General features: G+C 34.9%; 1 protein-coding gene across 3 annotated transcripts in view; it reads left to right on the forward strand.

The window, feature by feature from the left end:
- The window catches only part of BRCC3 (BRCA1/BRCA2-containing complex subunit 3), a 51,478-nt gene that overhangs the window by 22,065 nt on the left and 16,416 nt on the right, over positions 1-12,997 (forward strand). For all 3 annotated transcript variants that reach the window (XM_019716069.3, XM_019716070.3, XM_019716071.3), the window contains one exon: positions 1,524-1,579. In XM_019716069.3, coding sequence (XP_019571628.1) covers positions 1,524-1,579 — 56 coding nt within the window. The remainder of the gene's footprint in view (positions 1-1,523; positions 1,580-12,997) is intronic.

A 12,997-nucleotide genomic window follows, 5' to 3' on the forward strand; every position in this document is an offset into this window, starting at 1 on the left:
GTGTGCACATGTGTGCACGTGTATGTGTGTGTTCACACACACACACACAGAATGGAGAAAAATCTTTTTGCAATTTTAATAGGGTGGCCAGGGAAGGTTTCAATGAGAAGGGTCATTGAGTCAGGACCTGAAGAAAGTGAGGGAGCGAGTCTTGTGGATTTCTTGGGGGAAGAGCATTCCAGGCAGAGGAAATAGCCAGTGCAAAGACCTTGAGGTGAGTGTGGCATGTTCAGGGGACATCAAGGAAATCACTGTGGCCGCAGCAGTGAGGAAGACTGTGACCCTATGTCCCAGTGCCTCTGTGAGTCCCAGTTTTACCCCATTATCCCAGTCTCCTATTCAGTTAGCACACTTCTTGGAAGTGTCCTGGTTTAGACGATAACTCATTTGGTCACTCTACAATGAGGTCTGAAAGCTAACTGGGGCCAGATCTTATAAAGCTTTGACTTTGACTCTGAGTGGGGAAGCCACTAGAGGGTAACGGTATGTTTTAATGGGATCTTTCTGATTACTGTGTTGATAACAGACTGGACAGGGGCTGGAGAGGGAGCATGGGGAAGGAGGGAGTATGGAATCCATGGCGTCCATGAAAGCAGTTAGAAAGGTATTGCAGTAATCTAGCAAGAGATGATGGAGGTTAGACCGCGGTGGTAGGAGTGGAGGCAATAAGAAGTGGGAGGATTCTGCCTATATCTTGATGGCTAATAGCAGTAACAAGTGCTACCATTTATCACCGATTGTATGGCCCGTACTTATTAGGTGTTTTACATACATACGCTCTAACCCTGACAGCAAGCCTATGAGGATTGTTGTTATCCGTAGTTTATGGATGAGCATACTGAAGCTGAGAGAACTTAAGCAGCTTGATCAAATGGCTAGTCTTGCCATTCTCTCTTCTTTCATTCATGCTTCTGTTTGAATTTTATATTCATGTCAGGAGATTTTGCTATGTGTCAGTTTAAACCAAAATTAAATTAGTATTTAACATCGTAGGTATGAATTTTGCCAAGAGTATCAAGTATGTCCTATCATTTACTACATTAGTTATATTCTCAACATCTGTATTAACAATGAATATTCTTCATAAAATCACTCTTCTGCGAGTATTAAAGTTCAGTATTTTAAACTTTATTTTGCACTTGAAATGCTTTTGGCTTTGTCATCATAAGCTTATTTGTTGTCATTAAATAGTTGTTGAATAAGCTTGTCAGCTTCCAACACAGCAGTTTGAATGGTCTGGTTCTTAGTTTCCCGGTTCTCATGTTCGTGAGTAGTTCTCTGCTGTCCCATGAACAGATGTTTGATTGTGGCCATTTCATGTTGACTGAGTTGTGTGATGCTTCTTACAGAAACCAATGTGTGGCATATTATGTCTTCGTAATCTCTTCTAAACTTCCACGTTCAGAGTGGACTTTGAGTTTTAGGGTAGAGTCTACTAAATTGTTATTCCTTTTTAAAAATTAATCCTTCTCTCTGTGACCTTTCTTTCTTTTTTGTAATTTTTATTTATTTATTTTTTGTAGACTGGCCGCGTACTCTACACTTGCTTTCAATCCATTCAGGCCCAAAAGAGCTCTGAGTAAGTATGTCAGAGATGTATGTATGTATGTATGTATTGGTGGATTAATCTCAGTCTAGGAAATCGATTGTTTCGTTTCATTTTATTTCTCTCACTGGTAAGACATTAAGAATTCTATATTCTTTGTATCCCCATTAACATCTCCGTAAAGAGGTAGAAGCTCTTTAGCATCTTGGGTATTGGGAATCTAGAAAACTAGGGTCAGATAAGCAGTCTTTTCATTGCAATTATGTTATCACAGCCCTGTCGTCCCACATTTCCTTTCTTGCAGTTATTCTATTTAGACTGCACTGCTACTTTTCCTTTCTCTGGTGAATTGTAAACCAAAGACTGAGTATGAAGAGTATTCTAGATTTGTGTAGACTGTTGTCTTTGCTGTGCCATAGACTTGATTTTAGAATTGCAGTATCTCATTTAAATGTTTGCATAGGTTACATTTAAATTCATTTCTACCTAAATTAGAAAATCTTAATTTAATATCTACTGCATGCCAAGCATTATGATAGGCACTGAGGATGCAAGGATGAAAGCCAAGTTCATTATCTAATTGGGAAACAGAAGCAAAGACTGTCTTAAATTTTTTCTTATAATAATTGTTATTATTATAGCATTGTAGCAATGTTTGAAATAGCAATGGATTGGAAAAGACAGATGTCTGTCAGTACGGAGTGATTAAATAAAGTATGATGTATCCAAATAATGGATTAATATGTAGCCATTAAAAAATGAAGAAGCTCAGTAGTAATACAGAAATATTTCCAAAATGCATTGTTAAATAAAAAAGGTGAGGTACAAGAATTTCATATGTAGCATGCTACCATTCATGTAACAATATAGAAGAGAAATATGCATGAACACACCAGCGTACTTGCTTATAAGTATATAGAATGTACGGAAGGAAACACATCAGTCCCTCAGCAGAGAGGAAGTGGGAATGAGGGAGTAGGAGGTGTGGAGACTTCATTATATCCTTTGCATAACTTGGGAATGTTGAACCATACAGAAGTGTTACTTAGTCAATAAACTTTAATTTTTAAAATTTTCATCAAAGTGATAGATGCACATGTGTAAAAATATCAAATGGTATGGAAGAACTGACAGTAAATAGTCTCAGTTCTCAGAAGGAACCACTTCTTCTTTTGTTTTTAGTTCTGATGTTTTTACTCTTTGATATCTCTAAGTAATATACTTTTGATCCTCTTTCTTGATTTACTAATTTTAGCTATTATCTATTCTTAGCATTACATTATTTTGCTCTCAGAAACTTAAGTAAAGTTTCCCCTTTTATTTATTCTGTCAACAACAGACAATAGGCAATATCTTTTGGCTCCCTACTGTTACTTGCAGTTTTACCGTAAACCTTTATATTTTCATAGTTGCAAATATTTATGTTCTGTGTTGTAACCGTAATTGTGTTTCCTGTGCCATGTTGACTAGTTTATTCTAAGAGTACAAAATTAAGTGTTTATATTATGATTATGTAAATATTAGTCCATGTACAACTACACAGTGTAATGTAGTATACTGTGATTCTATTTCCTTTCTTGTATAGCTTTTTGCTTTTTCATAGTGTTTTGGAATGGCTTTTTCCTCCTTATTTTTCTGCCTTTATCACCTCCCTGAGCTCCAGGTTCTGAGGAGTAATATAAAATTATTTGGATTCCCTGCTTTTCCTAGGATTGCTCTCTGAAACCCTCCAGCTTCCTACCCTAATCCGGTCTCAGCTGACATCTTGGGACTTTCCTTCAATATCCTCCTAGGTTGGATCTGTTCTCTGGGTTTCATGTCATCTTTCTTGGGTCACTGTCATTTTGCGGTTAAAAACCCTCTAGTAATTTCCTAGGGAAGTGTGCATTTGAGCTAAACCTTCTGAGTCAGTGCTTATCTGAAAATGTTTTTATTCTTCATTAATAACCCTAATGAATAAAGAATTCTAAGTCGACATTTTCCCCGTCAGAACTTTAAAGGCACTGTTTCATGGTTTTTAAACATCCAGTGTTATTGACGAAGTCTGCAGTCTAATTCTGGTTCTTTTGTAAGGGACTTTGTTTTCTCTGTCTCCCTCTCTGATAGCTTTTAGGACTTTCTCTCTTCTTGAGGTTGTGCAATTTTCTATGATATAGTTAGAGTGTGGATATTCTATGATTCAAACTGCTGGATGCTTTCAGTCTGGCAGCACTTGTCCTACAGCTCTGGAAAGTTCTCTGCTATTGTTTTCTTTTGTGTCCCCAGATAAAGCAATCCATAACTTACCCAGTTCCTGGGAAGAGAACATCTTATTTATAATTCAGTCCAATCCCATAATTTAAAGTTTGTCCAAGTTTAAATCAGTCTTAGGGGGATAATCTCTCATTCTTTCAATTACTTCCCTTCCTCGCCATGTTTGGCTCTAAGATGGCATCTGAAGTGTTGGGGAGATGGTGTAAACAAACTTATGTTATAGGGAAAGGAAACTTCCTGGTTTTGTGCTGGTTTGGGGAATCAGGGCAGGAGTTCTTCTATTCATGGTCAGTACTCACCTTCACTTACCCAATATACTTCTCCTCTCTCATTGGCATGAAGCCCTAACATAAAGAGATACCTTAACAGCTCTTCTTTTATGACTCTCTCCCTCCTTCTCCCCGTAAGTTAGTAGGACAAATGCATCATACCATTTTCTCTATTTTTTGATAATTCCCCCTCCTGTTTTCCCTCCCTCTTTCTATAACTATTAGTCAGATATTAAAGATCCTAGATAGACCACAGTGACCCCTTTCACTCATATTTACTGTCTCTTTTTTTTCTAATTTCTTAGGTATATTCTTAGTTTTATCTTCCAACTCATTTATGGAAGTTTTTAAATTTTTTTTAGCAATTTTATATTTTTAATTTCCAAGTGATTGTTTTCCTTGTTTATTCCCATTTCACAGTATCCTGGTTCCTGGTTTATTGATACAATATTGAAATGTTACATTTTCTTCTGTTTTTTTTCAGTTGTCTGTTTCTTTTGTGGTCATTTCTTTTTTTATTAGTTTCAGGTAAACAAAACAATGCAATAGTTAGACATTTCACCCCTCATAAAGTGGTAATCCCCCTCCCTCAATCTATTGCTCCTCTGACATCGTATATAACTATTACAATTCCATTGACTCTATTCTCAGTGCTATACTCCATATCCCGTGACTATATATAATGTGTTTCCCTGAAAATACGACCTAGCTGGACAATCAGCTCTAATACATCTTTTGGAGCAAAAATTAATATAAGACCGGGTCTTACATGTTATATTATATATAAGACCCGGTCTTATATATATATAAGACCCGGTTTAATATAATATATAAGACCCGGTCTTATTTTACTATAAATAAGTAAAATAAGACCGGGTCTTATATTAATTTTTGCTCCAAAAGACGCATTAGAGTTGATTGTCCAGCTAGGTCTTATTTTCGGGGAAACACAGTATATTAAATTATAGTTAACATACAATATTATTCAGCTTCAGCTTCAGGTGTACAGTGCAGTGGTCAAGCATCTACACCGTCCATGAAGTGGTCTCCCTAGTAAGACATGTGCCCATCTGTGTGGTCATTTTTTATTGCTTATTTATTTTTTTATCTTTCTTGTCCATACTCTTTTAAGACCAAGGCAACAAAAAGATAGTTGGTAACGCATTATTTGTGGCCTTAGCTTGTTAACAGGAGGTTTTATTTTAGGGTGAGTGGGTTGAGAGCCTGCCATATTTCTTAGGGATCACCAAATATTAGATTTTAGGTATCTTACTCTGGGATACCAATCTTAACAAGTGTTTCCTCCTAGATAGTTTATTGTATTTGTTAGGAGAACACATTCTGCTGCTGCTGCTATAGGTGCTAATGATGATAAAGATTTTGGCTTAAGAATGGGAGCCTGGTTACTAAACATTCTGTGTACACAGAGGCTAATCTTGGAAGAGCACAGAAGCAAAGTAACTAGAGTCCCAGGTTTTTGGCAGGAGGACGAAAAGGGGTCGTCTCTAGGAAATCAAGGGAGGAGTGTGATAAAGCAACTTCATAAAGTTGTTTATGAATTTCTGGGCTCACTCTTAAGCCTCGTGTGCATGGATCTGATCCTAATTGGCATAATTGAGAATTGAATTAACTGGTAGACTGCCATGTAGGTCTCATACTGACCTCTGGGTGACGCACGTCAGAAAGATCTGAAGAGTGCTACAGTCTCTGAAAATTGAATGGACATTGGAAACACAGTCCGCTGTGGAAATTTCAACCTGAACTTAACTAGGCAGATTGTCTGCTAAAACAAAAATAGCAACATTCTCTATAGAATACAAGCAAGACCCAGTTATCTCTTAACACAATATTCAGAATGCATAGGATAAAATTCAGAATTACTTGGCATGTGAAGAGCCACAAAAATTTCAACTTGCATGGAAAAGGATAATCAACAGAGGCAAAGACTGAGATGACAGTGATGTAGGAATTACTTGATAAAGATTGTAAAGCAATTATCATAAATGTTCAAAAAACCAATCATAAATACTCTTGCAACAAATGTTTAAAAAGAAAGTCACAGCAAACAAATGCAAGACATAATGAACCAAGTGCAAACTTGAGAAGTGAAAAATACAATCGCTGAAATACAAGATTCACTGGATGGATTTGATAACAGAATGGAGATTGCAAAGAAAAATGTCAGTGAACTTTGATGATAGATCAGTAGAAATTATCCAGTATGAGTGAGAGAGAAAAAAGTACTGACTATAAAAGTAAATAAAGAGAATGACATAAAAAATGGCATGGTAGGAAACTTCAAGAGTTCTCCACAAAAGCAGTGAATACTCTGGCAAAAACTGTCAGAATGAACTTTATTGGAACTTTGGAAACTAATCAAAAGTTTATAGCAGCCAGACAAGTGCTTAATCAAGAAAAAAACACCAGAATCTCAGGATTTAAGGAAATCTCTCTTGAGTCACTTAGATGGCCACTAAGCTGACAGGATGACAGGACAGAGCCCTCAGTGGCCACACGTAGCAAATAATATAGACTATAAAAATTAGTTCAGGGAAGTCCCTAAACACACAAAGAAAATAAGATAAGCAGCAACAACAAACCCTGGGGAGGGGGTAAAATCTGATTTCCATACTTACCACATTATAGTATTCAAATGTCCCGTTTTCAACAAAAAATAGGCATTAAAAGAAATTATGGGCTATAAACAGGAAAAGTAAATTCATGAAAACATTCTCAGAGGAAGCCCAGACATTGGACTTATTAGATAAAAGCTTGCAATCAACTATTTAAAATATTCTCAAAAAGCTAAAGGAAACATTGTACAAAGAACTAAAGAAAACAATGAGAGTGATAGAGACTATCTAATAGAGAATATCAATAAAGAGAGAAATTATAAAAAGGAGCCAAATAGGAATTCTGGAACTGAGAAGTACAATAACTGAAATGAAAAACTCACTAGAGAAGTTCAAGATCAGATTTGAGAAGATGAAAGAAACAAAACTTTCAGATAGGTCATTTGAGATTAACCAATTTGAGGAGCAGAAAGAAAAATAATGAAGAAAAATGAATAGAGCCTAAGAGACCTTTGGGACATCTTAAAACAATATCAATGTACTCATTAATAGGAGTCCCAACAGAAGATGACAGAGAAAGAAACTGACAGAAAATATATATGAAGAAGCAATGGTTAAAACATCCCAAATTTAATGAAAAGCATGAATCTACCTGTCCAAAAATTTCAAAGAACTCTAAGCAGGATAAACTCAAGGAGATCTGCATTGAGACATATTATAATCAGTGTCAGAAGCCAAAGACAATCTTGAAAGCAACGAGAGAAGTTACTCATTACATACAAGGGATTCTCAACAAGATCAGGAGGCAATTTCTCATCAGGAACCAGAGATGCAAGAAGACAGTGGGACGACATATTCTAAATGCTAATTAAAAAACGCAACAACCAAAAACAAACAAGCAAAAAACTACCAAGCAAGAATTCTATTTCTGACAAAATTATCCTTTAAGAATGAAGGAGAAATTAAGACATTCCCAGGTAAAAAAAAAATCTGAGAGCATTTTGTCACTAGTAGATCTGCCCTACAAGAGATGCTAAAGGGAGTCCTTCAGGCTGAAATGAAAGGACAATAACTGGAATCCCCACAAATAAATTAAAAACTATCAGAAGGGTAACTACATAGTTAAATATAAAAGTCAGTATTAATGTATTTTCAGTTTTGTTACTCCTCTTTTTTCCTCTAGCATAAAGCAACAGTTATAAATCTTGATAGAAGCATATTGTATAAAGATGTAATTTGTAACAATAACAAAAGCATGGTAGTGGAGCTATACAGGAGCAATGTGTATATGACTGAAACTAAGTTGGTATTGATTTGAACTAGATTGTTGCAAATTAAAATGTTAATTGTAATTTCCAGGGTAACCATTATGAAAATAAAGATACACAGTAAAAAAAAAAAGAGAAAGGAATCAAAATGGTGCAGTAGAAAATGTCTTTTTAAAACAAAAAAGAAAAAGGCAGTAATGGAGGGATTTAGGAACAAAAAAAGGTAATAAGACATGTAGAAAACAAACAGCAAAATGGCAAAAGTCCTTTTTTTATCAGTAATTATGTTAAATGTAAACATAAGTAAACCCCCCAACTGAAAGGCAGAGATTGGCAGAATGGATAAAGAAAACAAACAAACAAACAAACAAACAAACAGAAAAACAAGAAGCTCTACAAAAGACTTTAGATCCAAAGACAAAAGTAGGTTGAAAAAAAGAATGGAAAAAGATATTCCATGCAAATAGTAATCAGAGAGTAATCAGAGGCTGTACTGTTATCAGACAAAATAGACAAAAATTGTTATGAGACAGAAGAGGAGATTATATAATGATAAAAGTGTCAATCTACCAAGAAGATATAACAATTATAAACACACGTACACTGAACAAAAGCACCCCAAAATATGTCACGCAAAAATTGACAGAATTGAAGGGAGAAGTAGATGGTTCAACAAGAGTAGTGGAAGACTTCAACACCCCAGGTTTGGTGAAACTAGAAAAAAATAAAATGAAAGGAAATAGAAGAATTGAAAAGCAGTATAAGCCAACTATACCTACTGTGTTTCCCCCAAAATAAGACCTTGCTGGACAATCAGCTCTAATGCGTTTTTTGGAGCAAAAATTAATGTAAGACCTGGTCGTATTTTACTATAATATAAGACCGGACCTTTTAATAGAATATAATGTAATGTAATTAATATAATATAATATAATATACCAGGTCTTATATTAATTTTTGCTCCAAAAGACACATTAGAGCTGATTGTGCGGTTAGGTCTTATTTTCGGGGAAACACAGACATATGTAGAATACTCCACTCAACAACAGCTGAATACATTCTTCTTAAGTGCACTGAATACAGTCTTTTTAAGTGCACGTTCTCCAGGATAAACCACATGTTGGTCTGCACAACAAGTCTCATAAATTTAAAAAGACTGAAATCATACAAAGCATCTTCTACAAACATGGAATGAAATCGGAAATCATTAACCAAGAAAATCTGGAAAATTCACAAATATGTGGAAATTAAAGAACACACTTAACCAATGGACAAAGAAGAAATCACAAGAAAAATTAGAGGTTACTTTGAGACTACTGAAAATAAAAACACAACACAACAAAATTTATGGGATGCAGGGAAAACAGTGCAATGAGAGAAATTTCTAGCTGTACATGCCTACATTAAAAAGGAAATAAATCAATAACTTAGCTTTGAGGAACTATTAAAAGAAGTACAAACTAAATACAAAGCAATCAGAAGGGAGACAATAATAAATATTAGGGTGAAGACAAAATAGGAAATAGAAAAACAATAAATAGAATCAAATAAACCAAACAATAGTTCTTTGAAAAGATCAGCAACGTAGATGGAATTTGAGATTATTATGCTAAGCAAAATAAGTCAGAGAGAACACGTTGAGAACCATATGATTTCACTGACATGTGGGATATAGAACTGAAAACAACAAAGGAACAAGACAAACAAAAGGGGTGGGAGGTGATAGATGAGGGTAAAAGGGATCAAATATATGGTGATGGAAGGAGAACTGACTCTGGGTGGTGAGCACACAATGCGATTTATAGATGATGTAATACAGAATTGTACACCTGAAACCTATGTAACTTTACTAACAATTGTCACCCCAATAAGCTCTAATTTAAAAAAAAAAAGAAAAGATCGACAAAATTGACAAATCTTTAGGTAGACTGACAGAAGAAAAAATGAGAGAAGAACTATATAACTGAAATCTGAAATAAAAGTAAGGACACTATTACCAATCTTACAGAAATAAAAACGATTATAAAGTAAAACTGAACAATTGTATGTCAATAAATTAGATAACCTAAATGAAATAGACAAGTTCTTTGGAACACACAAATTGTGAAAACTGGCTCAAAAAGAAATGGCAAACCAGGAAAGGCCTATAAATATTAAATAGATTGAATCAGTAGTAAAAAACCTCCCAACAAAGAAAACTTCAAGACCAGATGACTACATTGGATAATTCTGCCACACATTTAAAGAATTAACACTAATCCTTCTCAAACTCTTCCAAAAAACAGAAGAGGAGTGAGTAGTTCTAAATCATTTTTTTGAGGCCCACATTACCCTGATACCAAAGCCACACAAAGATATCACCAAAAAAAGAAAAGAAAATTACAAAGTAATATTCCTTATGAATGCAGATGACAAAATCCTCAACAAAATACTAGCAAACTGATCCCAACAGCATGTTAAAAGGATTATACACCATGACCAAGTAGGATTTATCCCAGGCATGCAAATGAGGTTCACATAAGAAAATTAACTGATAATGATATACCACATTACAGAAATGGAAAAGATGATCTTAGAATTCATGTGGAATTACAAGGTGTCCTGAATAGCCAAAATAATATTGAAAAAGAAGAACAAAGTTGGAGGAATCACACTTCCAGATATCAAAACTTACTGCAAAGCTTCAGTAACCAAACTGTGGATCTGCCGTAAGTATAGACATATAGACCATTATGGAATAGAATTTAGACTCCACAAATAAACCTGTATTTCTATGGCCAGTTGATTTTCAACAAGGGTTCCAATGCATTCAATGAGGAAAGAATAGTCTGTTCAACATGTGGTGCTGGGACAACTGGATATTCACATACACTATATACAATAATTAACTCATAATAGATCAATGACCTAAATAGAAGAGCTAAAACAATGAAACACAGAAGAAAACACAGTGGTAAATCTTTATGACCATGGATTTGGCAATGGAATCTTAGCTATGACACCAAAAGCATGAATAACAAAAAAACCCTAGATCAATTGGGTTTCATAAAAATTAAACACTTTTGTGCATCAAAATACATTATCAAGAAAGTGAAGGGACAACATATAGGAGAAAATATTTGTAAATCATATAGCTGATATGGGTCTAGTATCCAAAATACATAGGAAATTCTTACAACTCAAGGACAAACAGCTCAGCTTAAAAATGGGCAAAAGGACTTGAATAGAAATTTCTCTCAAGATGATGTACAAATGGCCAAGAAGCACGTGAAAAGATGTTCAACATCACTAGCTACCGTGTTTCCCCGAAAATAAGACCTAGCCAGACAATCAGCTCTAACACATCTTTTGGAGCAAAAATTAATATAAGACCGGGTCTTATTTTACTATAAGACCGAATCTTTAATATAATATAATATAACAATATAATAATATACCCAATCTTATATTAATTTTTGCTCCAAAAGACACATTAGAGCTGATTGTCTGGCTAGGTCTTATTTTCAGGGCACATAATTTTATATATATCTATATACACACACATATATATATACACACACACACATATATATATATATATATAAATTTCAAGCTGTATACCTTAATTATATTACAATTTTTAATAGTCAGATATATGTCAATAAAGCATAAAAAATACATGCAAGATGAGAGCTCAACAAATAAATTTAAAAAAATTTTCAGGAGCGGGATTGGAATACAAAAGCGTCTCTGTCAGTCTCCATTCTTTCAGGAAGGAAAAAAGACAATAGCTGTTTCACTAGATGGAAAGCAAATGCAGGGTTTGCAAAAGTGGGATACTGCATCTAGTGTTGTTAGTTTTGAAAACATCTTTAACTGCTTATGAATTGCCCAAGGTAACTCTGTTCTTGATGTTGACATTATTCTTTATGGATAACTGATTACTGTTCATTGAAGTACAAAGTCCGGGTTTTCTCTGAAGATTGGAATGATTTAATGAAAACATTTTAAGTATTAACACATTTTTATAGGATGGTAGAGATTATAGGTCTGAAAAATCTATTTGGGAGTGCACTGCAGGAGGGAAAACTTTTTAGCTGGAAACTTATTCTCCATGTTAGTTCCACCAGAGTTTCAGAAAGTGTTTCCCATTGTGTTCTCAGTAAATGGTGCTGACCTTGTAAAGGAAAAATACTACCATAACGGAAGAAAAGAGACGCATCGAATTCTCAGTCGCTGGAGCCTAACATACTTTAAAAAGTCACTGAGTGTCTTTCAGAAACTTGAGTCTGCAGAAATAAAGTGGCTTGTTTCAGACGGTGTGGCTGGGCAAGAGCAGGGCCAATGCTTACTCTGTGTGTCCTTTCAAGAATGTCAGGGCCTGAATCTGTTTCATTTAAGGCACTGATAAGATCAGCAAAGTCATCACTACAAGCACTGCTTCTGCATTTCACAGAAACAGATTTTGATTGGGCTAGAAGCAGATCCCCCTCTTCTTGGTTGTTTGAGTTCCTGAGCCTTATCCTTATTTTGTCTTCACTCTGGCTTTTCATTTTTTGTTTCTGATCTAGAGCCTACATATAAATCAGGTTTAGGGTTAGAATGTCATCTCACATAAAATAATAGACATAATCATGAACAATGAAAATTATGGCACTCAGTGAGTGTTCTGTTGTTTTTTTTAATCACCTTAATCTTTAAGACCTTATTTTAGCTGCACAGTGCTACTTTTTTTCCTTTTTGTTTTTCTGTTGTTTTTAACAGCTTTATTACGGTAAAAGTGTTATACAAAGAACTGCACATATTTAATGTATACAGTTTGATGACTTTGGACATACGTAAGTAGGTGTGATACCATCACCACAGTCAAGATAATAGACATATCGAACACCTCCAAAGTTTTCTTGTGTCCTTTGATTTTTGTTATCGTTTTTATTTTTGTGGTAAGGAGACAATATGAAATCTATCCTCTTACCACATTTTGAAGTACACAATACCTTATTGTTAACTATAGGCACCATGTTGTACAGCAGATCTCTAGGACTTATTCATATAGCATAACTGGAACTTTATGCTCATGGAATAAAACTCCCCTTTCCCGTATCCCCA

Source organism: Rhinolophus sinicus, chromosome 18 (genome assembly GCF_057876585.1).
Source record: "Rhinolophus sinicus isolate RSI-liver-muscle chromosome 18, RSI-T2T, whole genome shotgun sequence".
Taxonomy (NCBI): Eukaryota; Metazoa; Chordata; class Mammalia; order Chiroptera; family Rhinolophidae; genus Rhinolophus; species Rhinolophus sinicus.